The 19,716-nt window shown below is 53.5% G+C and overlaps 9 protein-coding genes across 14 annotated transcripts; 7 read left to right on the forward strand and 2 right to left on the reverse strand.

The window, feature by feature from the left end:
• Positions 1 to 38: 38 nt before the first annotated feature.
• Positions 39 to 1,251, reverse strand: H257_00946 (hypothetical protein). Its single transcript, XM_009823892.1, has one exon. The coding sequence runs from the start codon at positions 1,223 to 1,225 to the stop codon at positions 629 to 631; it is 597 nt and encodes a 198-aa protein (XP_009822194.1). The 5' UTR covers positions 1,226 to 1,251; the 3' UTR covers positions 39 to 628.
• On the forward strand, positions 62 to 520 carry H257_00947 (hypothetical protein; the record flags this gene model as incomplete). Its single annotated transcript, XM_009823893.1, has 1 exon — positions 62 to 520. The coding sequence occupies one exon, from the start codon at positions 62 to 64 to the stop codon at positions 518 to 520; it is 459 nt and encodes a 152-aa protein (XP_009822195.1).
• A 452-nt stretch (positions 1,252 to 1,703) lies between the features above and the next one.
• H257_00948 (hypothetical protein) lies at positions 1,704 to 3,839 on the forward strand. Its single transcript, XM_009823894.1, has one exon. It carries the CDS (start codon positions 1,730 to 1,732, stop codon positions 3,770 to 3,772), a length of 2,043 nt encoding a protein of 680 aa, XP_009822196.1. The 5' UTR covers positions 1,704 to 1,729; the 3' UTR covers positions 3,773 to 3,839.
• A 321-nt stretch (positions 3,840 to 4,160) lies between these two features.
• Positions 4,161 to 4,891, reverse strand: H257_00949 (hypothetical protein; the record flags this gene model as incomplete). Its single annotated transcript, XM_009823895.1, has 1 exon — positions 4,161 to 4,891. The coding sequence occupies one exon, from the start codon at positions 4,889 to 4,891 to the stop codon at positions 4,529 to 4,531; it is 363 nt and encodes a 120-aa protein (XP_009822197.1). The 3' UTR covers positions 4,161 to 4,528.
• A 630-nt stretch (positions 4,892 to 5,521) lies between these two features.
• Positions 5,522 to 7,727, forward strand: H257_00950 (hypothetical protein). Its single transcript, XM_009823896.1, has one exon. The coding sequence runs from the start codon at positions 5,697 to 5,699 to the stop codon at positions 7,656 to 7,658; it is 1,962 nt and encodes a 653-aa protein (XP_009822198.1). The 5' UTR covers positions 5,522 to 5,696; the 3' UTR covers positions 7,659 to 7,727.
• Positions 7,728 to 7,876: 149 nt separating this feature from the next.
• H257_00951 (hypothetical protein) lies at positions 7,877 to 10,000 on the forward strand. Its single transcript, XM_009823897.1, has one exon. It carries the CDS (start codon positions 7,907 to 7,909, stop codon positions 9,956 to 9,958), a length of 2,052 nt encoding a protein of 683 aa, XP_009822199.1. The 5' UTR covers positions 7,877 to 7,906; the 3' UTR covers positions 9,959 to 10,000.
• A 164-nt stretch (positions 10,001 to 10,164) lies between these two features.
• H257_00952 (hypothetical protein) lies at positions 10,165 to 12,994 on the forward strand. Of its 4 annotated transcripts, none has more exons than XM_009823901.1 (13): positions 10,165 to 10,270; positions 10,316 to 10,785; positions 10,854 to 10,892; positions 10,941 to 11,050; positions 11,100 to 11,351; positions 11,412 to 11,577; positions 11,650 to 11,858; positions 11,941 to 12,091; positions 12,151 to 12,274; positions 12,337 to 12,393; positions 12,449 to 12,500; positions 12,570 to 12,652; positions 12,704 to 12,994. In XM_009823901.1, the coding sequence occupies exons 1-13, from the start codon at positions 10,208 to 10,210 to the stop codon at positions 12,866 to 12,868; spliced, it is 1,941 nt and encodes a 646-aa protein (XP_009822203.1). In that variant the 5' UTR covers positions 10,165 to 10,207; the 3' UTR covers positions 12,869 to 12,994. The 4 variants fall into 4 exon arrangements, with proteins under 4 accessions (XP_009822203.1, XP_009822202.1, XP_009822200.1 ...); XM_009823900.1 differs by having other exon boundaries at positions 10,328 to 10,785; XM_009823898.1 differs by having other exon boundaries at positions 10,854 to 11,050.
• Positions 12,995 to 13,279: 285 nt separating this feature from the next.
• Positions 13,280 to 13,892, forward strand: H257_00953 (hypothetical protein). The gene has a single exon (XM_009823902.1). The coding sequence runs from the start codon at positions 13,393 to 13,395 to the stop codon at positions 13,627 to 13,629; it is 237 nt and encodes a 78-aa protein (XP_009822204.1). The 5' UTR covers positions 13,280 to 13,392; the 3' UTR covers positions 13,630 to 13,892.
• Positions 13,893 to 15,427: 1,535 nt separating this feature from the next.
• Positions 15,428 to 19,326, forward strand: H257_00954 (hypothetical protein). Of its 3 annotated transcripts, XM_009823904.1 has the most exons (13): positions 15,428 to 15,968; positions 16,015 to 16,185; positions 16,238 to 16,303; positions 16,362 to 16,486; positions 16,533 to 16,854; positions 16,920 to 17,152; positions 17,204 to 17,864; positions 17,930 to 18,046; positions 18,108 to 18,173; positions 18,226 to 18,449; positions 18,496 to 18,658; positions 18,726 to 19,166; positions 19,223 to 19,326. In XM_009823904.1, the coding sequence occupies exons 1-13, from the start codon at positions 15,456 to 15,458 to the stop codon at positions 19,295 to 19,297; spliced, it is 3,177 nt and encodes a 1,058-aa protein (XP_009822206.1). In that variant the 5' UTR covers positions 15,428 to 15,455; the 3' UTR covers positions 19,298 to 19,326. The 3 variants fall into 3 exon arrangements, with proteins under 3 accessions (XP_009822206.1, XP_009822205.1, XP_009822207.1); XM_009823903.1 differs by having other exon boundaries at positions 18,496 to 19,166; XM_009823905.1 differs by having other exon boundaries at positions 18,108 to 18,449; positions 18,496 to 19,166.
• Positions 19,327 to 19,716: the final 390 nt, after the last annotated feature.

Here is a 19,716-nt window from a genome sequence, read left to right on the forward strand (position 1 = left end):
CTGTCGAGCGAACCAATCAAATGCCGACGGTGTCGAAGAACTGGCAACACCCATCCAATTCATGTTGGACTACATGACGAGCCGCCGCGTGTACGTCGGACATGTGCCAGCATGGCTCTTGGCGGAGAAGAAGGCGCAGGACTTCTTCGCCAAGTATGGGCAAGTGACCGCTTTGGACATCCACCGAGACCCCCGCGATACCCAGGCGACGGGTTTCTGCTACGTTACCTTTGCCACCGTGGAGGAAGCAACGCTTGCAGAAACGCAGATGCAGCAAGAGTACGCAGCCAAGGAATCGCAAATGGTGGCGCGCATCGCCTTTGCACGAGGACTTCCTCATGTGGAGAAGGAAGTCCCGACGAACCTTACGGACAAGCTCGTCCATGTGTCGCAGAAGCATCCGTCCCAGAGCCAAACCAACTACAACGAAGACGACGACGACGACCTCTTGTTCTTCAGCCAGTTGTCCCAGCGATCGAGTCAACATGTCGGGAGCAGGCGGTCGCACAGCGAGCATTAGTTGTAGAGTTTGAGCTATTTATTATGCGATTGTGTCGCGTTTTCGGTGACAGTTGCGGTGGAAATGCAGCCAAGATCAAATTCACTCTTGCATGATGTTATCCTTGGTTTACCAGCGTTCAATGCGGGATTGCGCGGGCATGTCCCAAGGAAACGGGCGACCGGGAACCGGAGGGGTGCCGTTGAGTTCGTATTCGGCAATGATCGCGTCCTCCGAGCCTTCCCATTCAAACTTGACGCATTGAGAGGATTCGAGGTCCGCAGTTGCTTCGATCAAAGCATCGCGCGCGGCGTGCGTAGTCGACATGGCGGAACGGGTGCCGGTAGGATCGTAAATCAACACGGCAGGGTTCTTGTTCCCGGGACTGCCCAAAGGCGTGTCCGCAGGCAACTGGGCGAGCGGCTTGACCCCGAGAGACGGATGGAAGCCGACGTTCACTTCGTTGAACTTGGCGTGGCGGCGGGCATCGCGCGTGTAGTACTGCGTGCTGTAAAGGTTCTTCTTGGTCGTGTTCGGGATATGGGCCTTCGCCTCCACACTGGCGGGTGACGGGTAGCGGAAGTTCTGCGACGCCGAGGGAGACTGATTGTCCTGATCCAAGCCCGTTTGGACGTTGAAGACCAAAAGCTTGCGGAGCTTGTCGCGCAACTCCGGCGACAGGTACGCATCAAGCTTCAAAGGCTTGTACGGCACCCACTTGCTCATATTGCTGACGACTGGGAAACGAAAACGTCAGCCAGCCACAAGTCCTGGCGGCGGCCCAGGCATTAAATACATGGATTTAATTTATACTTACTATTTGTAAGAGCAACAGTATAAAACAATACTTCGACTGGATGGCGCATTTCATTGGATAAAAACATTACGATTAATATAATCAATTGACACGCATTTTACACGATAAAAAATATTATTAAATCGAAGTAGTAAACTTGATGACTACAGTACTCTATGCAGACTTACTAGTTGTAAACGTTAACGTTAGCTACAATACTAGCATGGGGATTGGCTTGGTAATGATAGGCGTGCCTGCTATTATACCGTTAACGTTAGTACATAATTTGCACCGATATTTGTGTGCGGACTTTCTACCAAACGTGGGGTGCCAGTTTCACATCAATGCGAAAGGTCGCGCTTGCCTGGTAACGCCAAGTCGATTGGCTAGGCCACGTTATTTCAACGTTTTGAAACTTGGCACTGCCCAACATCATGAAGGCTGAGCGGTGCCTACCAGAAAGGCTCAGTCATCATCTGTCATGGCTGACCCAATACGACTTTCCTCGCGACTTCAAATTCGACCTCATCGCCGGCATCACGGTGGCGTTGGCAATCGTACCGCAAGAGATCTCCCTCGCTAGTATCATGCACGTTCCAGCGCAGTATGGCATCTACACTGCGATTCTAACGCCACTGTTATACGCGCTATTGGGATCGTCTCGCGTCTTGTCGGTGGCAAATGGGTCCGAAGTGAGCTTGATGGTCGGGGCAGCGTTGCAACACATCCCGAGCGTCGACGAGCGCGTGGCCGTGGGTATCTTCTTGTCGTTTTACGTTGGCATGATCAACTTGGCTTTGGGGTACTTTAAGCTGGGCGTTATTGCCGACTTCTTTTCCCGGCCAGTCATGGGGGGGTTCTTGTCCGCTGGTGGCGTCCTCATCATGATCTCTCAACTGGGTCCCTTGCTCCAACTCCCCCTTCCCCCGTCCACCTACCCCTTACAGACCCTCTACGACATTGGTGCGCATTTCTCCCGCATCAATTGGACTTCCTTTGGGGTGGGGAGCATGGCCATTGCACTCAATGCCGCCATGAAGCAAGCCAAACGTCATTGGATTCCCTACGTAGCTCTAGCTGACCTCTTTGATGCGAAGAAGAAATCGACGACACCATCAGATGATCATGTCAAAGACTTCAACATCCACACGCCAAAGGGCGACGATGACGACGGCAATCACCCCACATGGGGTTTCTCGCTGCACGATCATGAGTATGCCACGCTAGATGTACTCACAACAGCATTGCGAGCCCAGTCCGTGGCGCGGAACCAATGGTGGCGCACCCTCGGCTTCTTCCTTCTTCGTACGATCTGCGACCTTGGCCCCTTGGTCATCTGTACGGTGGGAATCGTCGTCGGTTGCATCGTGGGCGAACATCGGGTAGATGTTCTGGGCCATATCCCCACCGGCTTTCCGGCACCGCGTCTGCCATGGTACGGCTACACGGACGGCGTGATCACGTCCGTGCGGTTCGCCGACGTCAGCATCCAGGCGTCATCGATTGCGTTGGTCGTGTACATGACAAGTATAGCCATTGCCAAGCGTCTGGCAGTGAGAGACCATTACACGGTCCACCCGAACCAAGAACTAGTGGGGCTCGGCGTAGCCAGTGCCCTGGGAGCGTTCTTTCAAGTGATGCCACCCACAGGCGGCATGTCCCGCACTGCTGTCAACATGCAAAACGCGCGGACCCAGATGTCGTCCATCGTCACGGTGGCGCTGGTCGTGTTCGTGCTCTTGGTGGGCACCGAAGTACTCTACTACCTCCCCAAAGCGTGCCTCGCAGCAAACATCATCGTGGCGGGGTTCTGGCTCATCGAAACGGACGAAGCTAAGTGGCTGTACCGAGCCAAGCGAGATGAGTACTACGTGTGGCTGGCCTCATGTTTGCTGACGGTCGGGTTGGGGATTTTACCTGGACTCGTGGCGTCTATCGTCTGTTCGTTGGTCGCAGTGATGGTCCAAACCAAGCAGCCAGAAGTGTCCACGTTGGCCCGCGTCAACGCTCCAGGGCCAACCCACACAGTCCAGTATGTGCCCATGGCAAGTGCTGCTGGCCCTAGTAGCGTTATGTTATGTGCCACCTCTGCCTCCATCATGGTCGACATTCTGGTACTACGTATCGAAGGCTCGCTGTATTTTGGCAACTGCAACAATGCCATGGAGTTGCTGCAGCGTGCTACCACGACCTACCAACAGATACACCATGTCGTGCTTAGTGGAGTCGTCGTGGACGTGGCGTATGTGCAGGATATGGATGCGACGACCATGCAAATGATCGAACGATTTGCTCGAGCTTTGTCCCGTGACACCATTGGACTGTGCCTCGCGAATGCGCAGCCGAAACTGGCGCGAAGTTTAAACGCGAGTGGGGTGTGCCACGTATTATTTGTGGCGGATGTGGCGTCGTCGATTGACGATACCATTCTCATCATGCGAGCAACCAACGAAGGAGACGATGATCCGTTGCTGTAGTTGGCGTTGTTTGAATAGAGTATGCGTGAATAACTAACTGTAAAGCAAAATTCCTCAACTCATTGGACTTCAGTGGTTATCGGAGAAGCCATCGTCAGAGTAAAAATCGAGACTAATTGCCCGAACGGAACAAAGCACACCTTGATCTCCATTATCGGTACCGTATAACCACAGAAGCAGGAATTATGCACGAGTGCAATGCCGTAACGTTAATCATTTATAAATACTAGTACCACAATAGCAATCACGATTAATGTTAATGGCCGAACCTACAATTGTAGTATGCTCCAAAATTCATCACCCAGCGCGAACTCGAATTCTGTTGATGGTGTTCCGGAGAACGCCAAGTCGACAGGAATCATAGCGCTGCCATGGCCAACCAATGTCGGTGGCAGATCCACACCAGTGTAGACGAGGTGCAGTGTGAACTCAATACTCGCAGATAATGCGTCTGGTTGAGGACAACTGTCTCCGAACTCGCGCTCGATCCCTGGCTAGCTGTGTTCCGGGGTTTCGGGGTTTCGGGTGCAGGATAGCCAAGCGACGCGGGCTGCCCGCAAAAATCTTGATGCCGATGGCCACTTGTATGGACGTGGTCGGACCCATCCACCGGAGGAGCTTCACGCGAAGGCACGAGAGGCTGTCGTACTTGTAAGCTTACCGATGCAACCTTCTCTAGGGATGAGAGCGCATACTTTATTGGCTGCTACACCATGGGTGAAAGTCGTGAAGATGTAGACTAGGATACGACCGTTGTCAGAGCCACTCAAAGGTCCATCGACGCAATAGTCCTTCTTTTGCGTCGAGCCAGCGCTTGAAGCCCGGGAGCGAAACGCTAGGACACACCACAACCGGCCCCCATGACGCTTCCACATCCCCCCCGTCGCCGTCGACTTGTGGGCGCAGTTGCCACAGGTGCTTTGGCGATGGTTTCGAGCTTCTCCTGGGCAATGACGATTGGGACGTCTGAAATCTCATAAGTTTGATGACGGACATGACCTGGGGCAGCCGCGGCGACCACATGGGGGTGCTGATGGAGCGGAGGGGGGCGAGGCATGCACCGCCCGGGTCGAAAGAGTTCCGAAAGACCCGGCGCTTGGCATTGCCGCCCTTGACCATGTTGTAACAAAGATCGTCCCATATATCTTTTTTGATTTTCAGATGCAGTGAAAATTCACCCAAATTAACAGATAACTATAAGCAACTGCCTCTCAGCGTAACTACCACTTTCTGAATTTCAAAATCGACTGATAACCAATCACACGTTCCATGGGGCAGCACATTTTGGCGTATTGGCAACATGGTAACGCACCCAGGGATCGAGCGCGAGTTCGGTGACAGCTGTCCTCTACCCGACGCAGTGTCTGTGAATATTCAGTTCCCGCTGCACGTCGTCTTCACCGGTGTGGATCTGCCTCCAGCATTGGTTGGCCATGGCAGCGTTACGATTCCTGACGACTTGGACGATCTCCGGAACACCATCAACATAACTCGAGTTCGCGCTTGTGTGACGAATTTATTTGGCGAGTAGTAGTCCTTTCCTACTTGCATTATCATACTAACGTTAGGAGTGTCTTAACCGAAAGGACGCGTAGTTATGCTCGCTGTGGCGTCGTCGATTCAAAATAGCGTGCACTCTTCATGCGAATAACATAGCAGTATTTATTATAATAAATCAGTCGAATCTTTCTTGACCATGAAGCTGGTTCGACCATCTCATGCCGTTAACTGGTCACAAACCTTCGAAACTCGAAACGGCAAGACTCGAAGGTCAGTGGACGAGCCAATCAAACTCGAAGAGCATTTTGCATCACGAGCCTAAAGTTCGACATCGTTGACAGCGCAGCCGATTCAACGCTTGATCGTGTCTACTCGCCTTGTTGTCGACGGCCAGCAAGTCACTTTGCACTTGACCTCGTTGTCCATGCACCTCTTTTCCAAGCCATCACGGTCGTGGGTGGCGCACTTGGCATGGCTTCCGCAATACAACTTTCGTCGTGATTTCAAGTTTGACTTCATTGCTGGCATCACCGTGGCCATGATGATCGTGCCGCAAGAGATCTCTCTCGCCAACATCATGCATGTCCCTCCGCAGTACGGCTTGTACACTGCCGCCTTGACGCCGGTACTGTACGCGCTCTTTGGCTCGTCCCGCGTGCTCTCGGTGGCCAACGGGGCCGAAGTCAGTCTCATGGTCGGCGCGGCGCTGCAAAACATCAAGACGGACCAAGAACGGGTGGCCGTGGGGATCTTTTTGTCGTTTTACATTGGTCTGATCAACTTGACGCTGGGGTGTCTGCAGCTGGGCGTGATTGCCGACTTCTTCTCGCGGCCAGTCATGGGCGGGTTCCTCTCTGGAGGCGGCGTGCTCATCATGATCTCCCAGCTCGGGTCGTGGTTCCAGCTGACCCTGCCGTCGACATCGTATCCACTTGAAACGGTGGTGAACCTGTGTCGCCAGATCCGCGACTGCAACACCAACTCGGTGGTCGTGGGGGCCGTCTCGATCGTTGTGCTTTCAGTGATGAAGTACGCCAAGCAGCATTGGATTCCCAACCCAAGCCTAACGCAATTGTTTGACGAACCCCTTGTGGTGGATGTCACCGCCATGTCCAACCAGAACGACATGAACGCCGCGTTAGTTCAAACCCCCACCGAAGGGGCACAACACCCGACTTGGGGTTTCTCGTTGGACGACCAAGAGTACGCGTCGTTGGAACCGGTGCCTCCTATGATAAAGTCCAACTCGACGGTCAAACACAAGTCGCGCCAAGTGCTGTTTTTTGTCCTCCGCACGATATGCGACCTGGGACCGTTGGTCATTTGCTTGTTTGGGATTGTGGTCGGGCGAGCGGTAGGGGAAAAGCAAATCAAAGTGACAGGACACGTACCCAAAGGGTTCCCGTCGCCCAAGTTTCCTTGGTATGGATACACTGGCGATATTATCAAGTCGGTCGACTTCTCCGACGTGACGGTCAACGCGCTATCGATTGCGTTGATAGTGTACATGACGAGCATTGCTATGGCCAAACGATTGGCACTTCGCGACGGGTACGAAGTGAGCCCGACGAACGAATTCATTGGGCTCGGCATGGCCAGTGCCATTGGCTCGTTCTTTCAGGTGATGCCCCCCACAGGAGGCATGTCCCGCACGGCAGTTAACATGCAGAGCGCCCGTACGCAACTGGCGTCCGTGATCACCGTGACGCTGGTCATCCTGGTCTTGATGGTCGGTACGGATTCACTTTACTTTTTGCCCAAAGCCAGCTTGGCCGCAATTATCATCGTGGCTGGCTTCTGGCTGATTGAGATGGACGAAGCCAAGTGGCTGTATCGCTCCAAGCGCGACGAATTCTACGTGTGGCTGGCGTCCTTCTTGGCGACCATTGGGCTAGGAATTCTAGCTGGGCTTGGCGCGTCGATTGTGTGCTCGCTTGTGGCGCTCATGATCAAGACCAAACGACCTCTTGTGTATGCGCTAGGTCGATCGGGAGATTTGTACGTGAATGCGCAAGAGAACCCCGACGCAACCACTGAGCTCGACACGATTGTCATGCGCGTGGAAGGGTCGCTGTACTTTGGCAACAGCGAGTATGCGATGCAAGTGATTTTGGCCCAAGTGGTGCTCCAAGACAAGGTCCGCGCCATCGTTATCGACGCCACGTACATCCACGATATGGACGCGACTACATTGCAAATTATGGACACGATTCTGCTCAAGCTGAGCCCGATTAAGCTCGCGTTTGCCAACGCCCAACCCCACTTGGCGCATGTGATTAAAGTCAGCGGCCTCACCGACAAGCTGTCGGTGCCCGAAGTGACCGAGTCCATCGACCACACCATCGCTCGTCTGCGTGCGCTGGAAGTCCCAGGCGTTGCGTTTTAGGGCATTTCACGCTATCAATCGACTTGCATGATAATTTGAATATAATATACATATTGCATACGTAACTCCTTCCGTTTCATTATTGTTGCCCCTCGAAAGGTCGCGATCCATATGTCGTTCGTTTGATTGGTTGGATTCATCCAATCACGCGGGCCCACCACGTCTGTAGAAAACTGGGTACTTATTGGCTGATTTGTCCCAATCCACAGTATCGTTGTCGTTGGTTGGATATTCACACGTGATGTAGGATGCCAATACCATTGAGGCTTGAAACCTCCAACGCAATGACGACGTCGACGAACACAGCGCCAGACGAACGCGCGACGCTGCTGTACAAGCCACATGATGACCCCAAAATCAAGTGGGCACAACCGTGGCTGGCGCACCTGAACTGGATTCCTCACTACAATCTTCGCCGTGACCTGAAGCTCGACCTCATTGCCGGGGTCACCGTGGCCATGATGATCGTGCCGCAAGAGATCTCTCTCGCCAACATCATGCATGTCCCTCCGCAGTACGGCTTGTACACTGCCGCCTTGACGCCGGTACTGTACGCGCTCTTTGGCTCGTCCCGCGTGCTCTCGGTGGCCAACGGGGCCGAAGTCAGTCTCATGGTCGGCGCGGCGCTGCAAAACATCAAGACGGACCAAGAACGGGTGGCCGTGGGGATCTTTTTGTCGTTTTACATTGGTCTGATCAACTTGACGCTGGGGTGTCTGCAGCTGGGCGTGATTGCCGACTTCTTCTCGCGGCCAGTCATGGGCGGGTTCCTCTCTGGAGGCGGCGTGCTCATCATGATCTCCCAGCTCGGGTCGTGGTTCCAGCTGACCCTGCCGTCGACATCGTATCCACTTGAAACGGTGGTGAACCTGTGTCGCCAGATCCGCGACTGCAACACCAACTCGGTGGTCGTGGGGGCCGTCTCGATCGTTGTGCTTTCAGTGATGAAGTACGCCAAGCAGCATTGGATCCCAGCCCCCAAAGTCTCGCACTTGTTCGAGTCCACGAGAAATATCAAGTGCACACGAGCCGGGGAATCGTTAGTCTCTCTCACCGAAGAGCCAGATGCCCCTGCCCAATTGCCAGCGTGGGGTTTTTCCCTGAATGACGACGACTTTGTATCGTTGGACGAACAAGCCCCCGCTAAACCACCGATCTGCTCGAACAAACGACGCAATGTGCTCTTGTTTCTCCTCCGAACGTGCTGCGACTTGGGGCCGTTGGTCGTGTGTTTGATTGGAATTGTCGTGGGCCAATTTCTAGGGGAATCAGAGGTCAAAGTCATCGGCCATGTCCCTCGGGGCGTACCTGCGCCAGTGTTGCCGTGGTATGGCTACGCCACTGGCATCATCCAGTCCGTGGACTTTACCACGTTGACCGTGCACGCTTTGTCCATGGCATTGATTGTATACATGACAAGTATCGCCATGACCAAGCGGTTGGCCCTTCGAGTTCACTCGGACGTCAATTCTAGCCAAGAGTTGATTGGGCTCGGTATGGCCAGTGCATTGGGTGCGTTCTTTCAAGTAATGCCGCCCACGGGAGGTATGTCCCGCACGGCTGTCAACATGCAAGTGGCTCGCACGCAGCTGGCGTCGACAGTGACTTCTCTTTTGGTCGTTTTGATGCTCATGGTGGGCATGGATGCGTTGTACTTTTTGCCCAAAGCGAGCTTGGCCGCCGTGATCATCGTTGCGGGGTTCTACCTCGTTGAAATTCACGAAGCCACGTGGCTGTTCCACTCGAAACGAGACGAATTCTTCGTCTGGCTGGCGTCCTTTGCGGCCACCATTGGCATGGGTATCCTGCCTGGCCTGGGGGTGTCCATTCTTTGCTCGCTGGTAGCATTGATGATCCAGACAAAGCGACCGCTCGTGTACGCGTTGGGTCGATCTCGTTCGTCTGGGGCGTATGTAAACACTCGCGAGAATGCCGATGCGATTGTCGACGCCGACATCGTGGTCGTTCGGGTGCAAGGGTCGTTGTACTTTGGAAACACCGACTATGCGATGCAAAGGATTCTCTCCCTCCATCATGACGTGGCGACTGCCGTGGTTCTAGACGCAACCTACATCCACGACATGGATGCGACGACGTTGGGGGGATTGGAGATGCTCCACATGAAGCTCGCCCAGCGAGGGGTTCACTTTGCAGTGGCGAATGGTCAACCCCGTTTGGCAAACATACTCCAAACAAGTGGTGTGTGCGCGAAGCTATCACTTGCGGACGTAACCAGCTCCGTCGACGCAACCATGGCTCGGCTGCGGGCTACGGTGGTGGCTGTTGCTGCTGGCGTGTGATGGTCTTATCCCTTGTTAATTAACCAATATTTTGCACTGGAGGGTTATTCTTGTTTGTCATTGCAAAGGGCGACAGCAATACAGTTGCCACTGGAACATGTTTACGGTCAAGATACCCGAGCAATAAGTTAAGAAAGCTGAGTACATGGACTGATTTGTACCAGTACGTTTTTGAGATACTAAGTTTGAAACCAAATGCCGGTTGACGAGTTTTGAAACGGCTCGCGCGTTGGAGCCACGAACTCGAGTATGGCCGATGACGTGGTGGCAGCCCAAGTTCCCAAAGCGCTCCCCATGATCTCTAGCGATGCAGTATGTCGTATCTCGTCTTGTCGTAGTTCACAACTCAGTGCTCAGGGCATCTTGCAGGACCATCACGACGACGACGACGACGACACCGCCCATCGAAAGAAGAAGGACGAGCGGAAAGCAGCGGCGCGGAAACGAAAGCACGAAAGGAAAAGCCATGCGGCTGTGAAGATCCAAGCACACGTGCGAGGCCACCAAGCTCGAACCAAACACCGTCGTGGCCCCCGATTAGACCACCTTACGACCTCGTCACTCGTTGTTCCAGTGCTCCAGCTCAGTTCGACTGAGCAACTCGTGTCGCCCAAGTCAACGAGGCGCCTATGTCGCCAGGAGTCGATTCCAGAAGCGGCCGAACGTCAAAGTGCAAGGCACGGTGGCCCTTCCCTCGACGTCCTGTCACCAGCCGCTCTCGGCCAACCGACTTCTGCGCGGTCCCAAGCGCGGCTGGAAACGGCACACCACACGCTACCACCCCTGTTGTCGGCGCGCCAGACCAGCGCTTTAAAGTTAACCCCATGGTATGGCTCGACCTGAAGCATGGACGGGTCGGTTCATTGCTTTACTACACTGACTGGAACATTTTTAGTGCACCACCACACGAAGAGCAAACTCGCCGGGCCACGCAGTGCGCATGCATAGCCAACGAATGTGGGTTGTCTCATGGCTTGATTAGAATTCAGGCGACATTTCGAGGCCACGAAGGGCGTATGGAAGCGATGCGGCAGCGCGAGAAGGTCGACGCCACGGTGCGGCACGAGGCCGAGGTCGAGGTGGCGCGCGAAGGTACTGTACTTGCGTACATCGTGTCTGTTGAGTTCAATCGGGTCGGTAGAGAGAGCGGCTACCGACATCCAAGCCGTGTACCGTGGGCATCACATTCGGAAGTGCTTGGCGGAAGTGCAACCCTGGCGGCATGATGTATCGTCAATTCGACCAAGTGGTCAACACAACGCGTCCGAGGCCAAAGGGAAGCCAGGGCACAGTCCAAGCAGCGACTTGACACCAAGCACCAAGCACACGGACGGCGACGAAGACAAGAAGTCCCGCTCGTGGCCCGCCTCCATGACACTACAGACTCAATTGGGTAGGACGGATGACGACTTGCATTCCATGGTGGAAGATGATGACGATCCTGGTGATGTAGATGTGACCAACCATACCACGCAAATTGTGACGAGTCGTGGTCAAGTGCGGGTGTTGGTCATGACGTGGAACCTCCAGGCGCAGAAACCCCCTGCGGATTTGACTTTGCTTTTGAGGCCAGGGTCGTGTCACATTTACGCGATTGGGACCGAAGAATGCGTGCAATCGTACGATCCTTACCGCATGCACTGCGGGATCTATATATATATTATATATACAATGTCAAAGTTCCTTTGTAGCATTGCCAAATCGGTGCTGTTTCAGTCGAAGAAGGAATGGGAGGATCAGCTCAAGGATACCCTGGGCGCGACGTATGTCAAGCTGCGCAGTCATGCGTTGACGGCGATGCACAACGTGGTGTTTGTGCACACGAGCATCTTGCCGTTGGTGTCGGAATTGCACTCGGATGCGATTGCCACGGGTCTGGGCAACCAGTTGGGCAACAAGGGTATGACGTAATCAAGGACCTGTGACGACGTTATCAAGGATGTATGGCGACGTTATCAAACGGCGTTGTTCTGGTCTTGTAGGGGGCGTGGGGATTGGGTTTATGTTGGGTCGTACGTCGTTTGCGTTTGTGGGATGTCATTTTGAAGCCCATCAGTCGCAGCAGGCGCTGATTCGTCGCAATGCCAACTTCCACAAAGTCAACTCCGAGCTGCAGCTGGTGGCGCCCTCCGAGTAAATCGCCCCCCCATACCCCTTCCCCCCACTGAATTCTCAAGTGTTTGTTTCCATAGCGAACACCGGAAAGGACCGATCGCATCAACGTTTGACCGCGTGTTTTGGAGTGGCGACTTGAATTATCGCATCGACGGCACCCGAAAGATGATTGACGACTTGTTGGCGCGCAACTTCCATGATGTAACGTCCTTACATGTGATGGATTCTGGTCGTCCTCACACATTTAATGGACGGTGTCGCAGGTGCTCGTGGTCAACGACCAGCTGCGCAAGGAGATGGCAGCTGGGCGTGTGTTTCAGGTATGTTGGCAGTCGTTTAGTAGCCACATCGTCATCACGCTGTTTCGTCGCCTAGCGGTTTCGGGAAGGACCACTCAACTTCAAACCGACGTACAAATTTGACAAAGGTGATGACGTGGCACGCTCCCTGTATCTTTTACGTGGCAACGTTTTTGGTGACATTTGTTTGGTATCAGGGTGCGACGACTACGACACGTCGGCCAAGCAGCGGATTCCATCGTGGACTGACCGCATTTTGTATATGTCCGCTGCGACACCGGTATGTAGTAGGTGCAGCATGCTGGAATGCGTTGTGACGATATGATGTTAGGCTGCCATTGCGCTATTGGCGTACGAGAGCCACATGGACGTGAAGACTTCCGACCACCGACCTGTCACAGCGATCTTTGACGTCGAGTTTGTGTGTGATGTCAACGGCCTGGACAAGGCCACCCACGCTGACCAAACCAAGAGCGAAGTGTGTGCGGTGCAATAGCAATAGAACTCACACGCACATGTAAATTAAGACGGTACATATGTACTAACTACTAGTACATGTACCGGTAGTACGCCTCCAAAGAGATCGAGGAACGACGCTGTATATTTCTAATGCTATATGGGGGTCAACGACTACCGTAGCAATCCTGACATAGTAACCTCGCCAATACCGGTAACGTTATGCTGCTCTTTGGCCTTGTCGAGATGTGCAGTTTCGTGGCCCACTTCCTTCTTTTCTCACGCGTTTGACCTGCCCCTTTACCTCTACAACCTTATTGACATCGACTCTCACAAGTAGACCAAGACGAAAACGTCATGGAAAATGTCTCATTTTCTAGTGATGCCATCCGGATAAATCGACATTGAAGTTTTGAGTTTATCCGGTTAATTCGACATCGTCGGATTTTTGTGCACATGCAACGACTCGACTAATGTATCCATCCATCCACCCAAAGGGCGCAGACACGCAATGCGCCTAGACATGCACAAACACACTGTCGGATTGCCATTTCCAGTTAATCCATGAAGACAGCACGACTAGTCAAGTTATCCAAGAAGTGGCTCCGCAGTCCTGCCACAATTTCCAACATCGCCATCCTCACGTGCGCTGTGGCTGGCGCCGGTGCGACCTTTAAACGATACGCTGTGTTCGAAGACGTCGAAAGCGATAAATCCATGGACGAGTCGACCCCACACCAGCATGCCGCCCATCACGAATTGGAGCAATTTGACGTGTTCATGATGATGATGATGCGATGAACGCCGCCGCCGTGTTACATGTATTTACGTAAAAGAGTTGTGAATTTATTTAGCAGTTGTGTCGCTACGTACTGTACATTCCCCGATGGTTTGGACGAATTCCAGTGTATGTAGCAGCCACGAGTGCTCGTGACATGCAATCCGAGCCCAAGTCTAACGAGGTCGAGACAGCAGCGGCTATGATGACCCACTGTCCTCCTTCGAACAGCTAGAATAAGTAAGCTTAATCAACCGCTCCTATGTAGGACATCTGAAGGTCGAACACTGGGAATCCTTAGTTTGGTGGCGCCATCAGACGCCCAACCACGGGCGACAGCGCAAGACAAACACCATCACGCTGCTTGGAGCTTCGCGAGGTTGTGTTACTGTACTGACTTATTAATACATTCACGACATTAAGGAGATTTCGCAATGAACGATATCGTTCTCTTTCCGCTCCGGCGAAAAAACCTCTATGATCAAATTCCGGAACGACAAAACCTGTCTACAATTGATGCATATGTCTGCAAAATGGCTGGCTGAACGATAGTCTGTCGTTCAAAAAACTCTAGCAATGCATCAACATGTATAAACTTTCAAAGCGCTTGGTGACATGCTCGACAATCACAAAAATGAGTGTCGAGCACGACACCAAGACGAAGAAATGGTCGGGTATGTGAGGCGGCGCAGCAGAATACACAAGGCCTCTACAGCATGACAACGGTCTCGGCTTGGCGTGGCCACAACGCCTGGTAAGCGGAGCAGCACCGCCAATGATCGGATACCGGCGACGTCAGCGTTCCCTCTTTACAACAAATGAGAAGCTAGGTGGTTCGAGTCGAATGAGTGCTCGCGGTAGGCGAAGTTGGGTTAGACTTGCTGAGGGAGTTTCTATGTACTACGGACAGCTATGCCACGCTATTGCGTGTTTTTTGTTCGCGCTCTGTCGACTACTATGTACTAGCATGTTGTATCGTGCATTACAAAGTCAATATGGACTACCGGTAAAGAGCATTGTCTAGTGGTTCACGTTAGCGTGTTATACAAACTGGTGCAGAAGCTAGGTGCAGCTACAGGCGGTTCATCACAGGGCTCGTTCGACGGACAGAGAGCTGTTGCGCAACGTGTCCAGGCGAAATCGAACGTCCGGGATAACAGGACGTTGTAACAGCTTCCACGGCAGTAACAACAGTCGACGTTACTGTACCGTTGACGTGACTTTGTTTTAAGTACAGTAGCCTCCGCACGACTGACACCACCAGTGCTGTTCGTTCATTTGGACGTGTGCCCATGCTGATCCTTTATCCGGATATTTTATTCGTATATTTTGATGGAAATATGCTGTTGCGAAATCATAAAATATCTGTCGTTGCCGCTGCCGTTGTCGTTGCGCGAGCTGAACGCGAACAAATAACCGACGATTGCGAAATCTCCTTATTATAAAAATATGGTTTGCCATTGAACGGCCTTGTTGTCGTGTCGCAACCCGAGGATGTCCCATATGTAAGCTTAACGTAACTTCAATGAACAGGCACGGAGCGAAATGTTGTCGTACTCACTGTCTAACAAGTACTTCGTACATGGTTAGTGTGGCAGCGGTGATATACGACCACTGTACCCACCTACTTACTGTACATCCTTACCCTACAGTACGATCGATATCTACACCCGAGTCCGAGCTGTAAACCAACGCCACTCCATCCATACCGGTATGATACGCATACAGTTTCCTTTTGTGCGAATCGACGACATGAATCAAAATCAAAATATCCTGCGCGTTCATGTCACGAGTGTTATGGTCGGTTACGCCAGTGAAACCGCCCTTCGAAGCATTTCGCTTGCCAGCGATGACGAAGGTCGAAGTGCTGCGCCTGGTGGCGCCGCCACCGCCCATGTTGAAGGAACTTCGGCGCAAGTCCACTGAAGCGCACGTGCATCGGCATCACGGTCCGACGGCGGCGGAAATGCGCCGGTGCTCGACGTCGATAGCAGATCTGGTCAATACCTTGGAAGAAAGCAGCAATGCCATGTTGACTCCCATAACCGTACAGCGCAAGTTTCATAGTCACCATAAAGCCCCGCCGCCGAATACGTGGCGGCGGCGGGTGCGGCAGCTCATCAAGTACCCCCACGCCACCATGCTCGGACGCGTTCGTCACTACGGGTTGCTGTTCGCAATTGTTGTGAATTTCGTCCCCATGATGATGGAGACCATGGACGGACCTGCCCACGGCGGCAGTGACCCGCGGTATCCCCTCCTGCCTTCCACAACGACCTACTTTTACTTGGACGTGGTCTTCACAGCCGTGTTCGGCCTCGACTTTGCCGTTCGGTGGGTCGTAGCCAAGCGACAGCGAAAGGTAGCCTGATGACACCAAAGGGGTTGGTTAACTATGTTGAACGTAGTTTTGGGCCCAGTTGGTGACGTGGATCGACGTGTTGGGCCTGCTGCACCTCGTGGGGATGGTCGTGATGACGTACCTACTGCACTGGAACCAGGCGTTGATTTCGTCCGTGGAGAAGTACCTCCAACTCCTGCGACTGTTTCGCATTGTGCGGGTCACATACATGCTCCGCGTACGACGTCTCCGTCCTTCCCTGGATGCTGTTGCTGAGCATTGATGTGTAGAACGTCAGTGGCATTCGCGTGCTGCAAGCCACGTTGCTCGAGTGTGTCCATCCGCTCCAAATCACAGTATGACAATCCCATGGTTATACTCATCCCCAATCTCATATGTCATCGTCGTATGTAGCTGTTCTTCCTCGTCACGATCGTCATGATGCTGGCCACGGTACTGTATTACGCCCAACCATGCTACGATGACACCAAGTGTACATTCACGGACATCATCAACACGAGCTACTATATCATGGTCACGTAAGTTAATCCGTGAGTTTGCACTTCTGCATCGATTCCATGGTAGCGTTGCGACGGTCGGGTACGGCGACCAAGTGCCTGACGTGACCAACCCACTGGCCGTCGTCGTCGCCACCGTCGCCATGATCTTTGGCGCGTTATACCTGGCCATGCCGTTTGCGATCATTGGCATCAAGTACGAGCTCACGTGGCGGCGGTTTGAGAACGTGTCGCGAACCACTCGAAGCACGCTGGAGCTGCACGCAGCGCTCAAGGCCATCTCCATCCAGCCGCTGCATCCGCAGTCGAATCATGCCAATTTGCACATGCACCGCACCATCGGCGCCATCGCGCGCCTGGCACGACTCGTCGACGCTTACATCACCATTGTACGTGTGCTTTCTCTTTGACTCTTGGTCGCCTCAACATCACTGGGCTGTGGCATCCCATGTAGCCCAACGACCGCCTCTTCATGGACGACAACACACTTAACCAAGCGTTTATGGAGCTACACGCCGCGGGGAGCCACGCGATTCAAACGTTTCAAACGCTTTTGTCGGTTCTGTTTCCGCTTTTGCCGCCGGACTTTGACTTTTCCATGCCCCGAGCCTCGTTTGTTGCGCACCCCCCCGGCATGCCTCGCCGCGGGTCGTCGCTGCTCCTCTTCGCCGGGGACATTCTCACCAAGTACGCAACATGCTGTGCTTGTGTTTCTCTTGATGACTTGGCGGTTGGTAGGGCCAGGAAACGAGTGGGGCAGCTGCAGCGCGCCGACACACCTATCAATCTCCTGGACCCAAACCTGTCATTCCGACGGCGACTGCGGTTCAGCCTCCGGTCCACGAGCTACGGATCATGGGCGAATCGGTTCTACCTGTCGTCGGTCTTGCTCAGTGTGGTAGTCTTTTACGCCGAGTCGGTGCCTGAATTGCAAGCGTTTGGTCCCACAAGTCATCTGTGTCACATGGTCATGGAAGCATACTGCAATTCGGCCGCGTCGTCGTCGGTTGAGGCCAGCCCAGGTTGCTATGTGGCTGCTGCCACCACAATAGAACCCCCGGCCAAAGTAACGTTTTACTGCGATGAAGACACTGACCCAGCCAAACAACTACAGTCATGCTTTGGTATGGGACTCAACTACGGCGGCAACGAATCCACGATGGAGTGCGCCACAAGCTTTGCCCAGCCGTCGAAAGTGTGCAACTTGCGCGAATGCAAACGGGACCACGTGCCTGTTATCGACTTGACGCGCCAGTGGATCTACATCGAAGTGTACCTGGCAGTGGCATTTACACTTGAGCTTAGCCTGCGGTTCTACGTGTCCAACCACCGCCGCCGGTTTCTACGGTCGTCCAGCACGTGGATCGATATCTTGGCCATCATTCCGTTCTACGCTCAAGTACACGCCACCATCGACATTACACTCTTATGGGTGGAGCATTCTAATGATTATTCTACGCCTAGACGATGACCGGACTGGCCGCGGGCCGCCGCCCCGTCTACGTGAGCTCTCCAGTATTTCCGACCCTGTTGTCAGTGTTGCCCATCATGAAGACCATTCGCATTCTCAAGCTTGGATGGGTACGCCAACAGACACGAGTCTTGGTCCAGCGCACTACTGATTGTATATATGTGTTTGTAGTATTTCCAAGGCAGCGCCGTCTTGGCGCGCACGGCCGCCCTCACGTATGAGCGCCTAGCGATTCCGGTACACAATTCGCGGTTGGTTTGGTTTGGTTTGTTTATGGAGGGTATGATAGCTGTTTTTCCTATTTCTCGCGTGTGCGTCCGCGGGGGCCATCTTTTTTGAAGTCGAGCGCGGAACGTCCTGCAAAGCGGGGGTGCCGTGCATGTACTTTCACACTGATCTTATGACGGCGGCCATTGCTGCGCAGTTTCCATATGGCAAACACATCCAACTCCACGTCGAGGGTCTGGTCAAACTCAAAGACATGTGGCGCACGACGTGGATGTCTGCCGTCACGTACGTCGGAAATGCGACGACGACAAGGACCAACTGACTGTTCTAGGCTCACGGGGGTCGGGTACGGCGACTTGACGCCGAAAACGCCCGCCGGTTGCCTCTTTGACATGCTCACGATGGTGTTTGGGTCGTGCTACACGGCCATGCCGCTGTCGTTGATTGGCGGCCAGTTCTACTACTGCTATGAGCAATACATCAAGGAAACACGGGTGCAGCAACCACATACATACCCATCCGCATATCATGGACTTCTCATTCGTGTTGCGTGGTTGCTAGCCGACAGCACAAGGCGTGGCCAAGGTGCTAGCAGCAGGAGCCGTTCATCCACCAGACCCCGACGTCAAGGTCACTTCAGTCCCGCAAGTGAAGGTAGCGCCGGTGCTCTCTCGTCCTGCATGCGACCTCTTGTCCTCCGCGCGCTCCATCGTGGCAGTCGTGGACGAAATGATGACCCATCTGTACAAGCTCAACCGCATGCGGCCCAACCCAGTGGTTCTCAGCATTCCTCTCGAGACGTCGATGGTATCGGGCTTGGGCATGTCGTCCTCGTTCACCGCAATAACACCGCCCCCCCGACGGAAATCGCTGATGGCGCGGCTTGCGTCTGCTTCGATGGGAGGACTGTCGCCGGTTCAGGTGACGAGCAATGCAGCAGACAAATACAAGCAAGCGTTGGAGTTGCGACGGCTGGTTCGATCTGCGCTGTCAGCTATCACGGTACGATATAGATCAATGGTCGATGTGTTTGTTATGACCTGTGACGTTGTGTGTAGACGATGAGTTTGCAATTGCCTCGCGTGATAGAAACAGTAGTGGACATGACCACCGAAGTCGACGACAAAAGTTAACAACCATAACGCTATCATTTTAGCTGCAATGGGTTGTGGCTTCTTATTAGTATCGCGGTAGAATAGAGAGATTTTGCACGTCATCCGGGGACTACGCCTACACTTGACTGTGTCAAAAGCGGCGCGACCACGACGTGTAGAAATATGCAATATTTTTGATTTTGCAAAGTACCTGTACACTAAACCGGATAAGACATTTATGCGGATTTTATCCACATTCATTTGATGGTGCTCTCGCAACAAGAACTCGTGGCCATCCTTCGGCTCGCGAGGACTGACCGACAGCGCCGTACTGTGATGGCCATAATGGCCTCACACATTGTTGAACGACCCATTATCCCCAACGTACGATTCGACCTTGCCAGCATGGCCGACGCCAACGCAATCCTCAACTTCCGTTTCGATGTGGCTGGCGTACA

Source organism: Aphanomyces astaci (genome assembly GCF_000520075.1).
Source record: "Aphanomyces astaci strain APO3 unplaced genomic scaffold supercont1.2, whole genome shotgun sequence".
NCBI classification, from domain to species: domain Eukaryota; phylum Oomycota; class Saprolegniomycetes; order Saprolegniales; family Verrucalvaceae; genus Aphanomyces; species Aphanomyces astaci.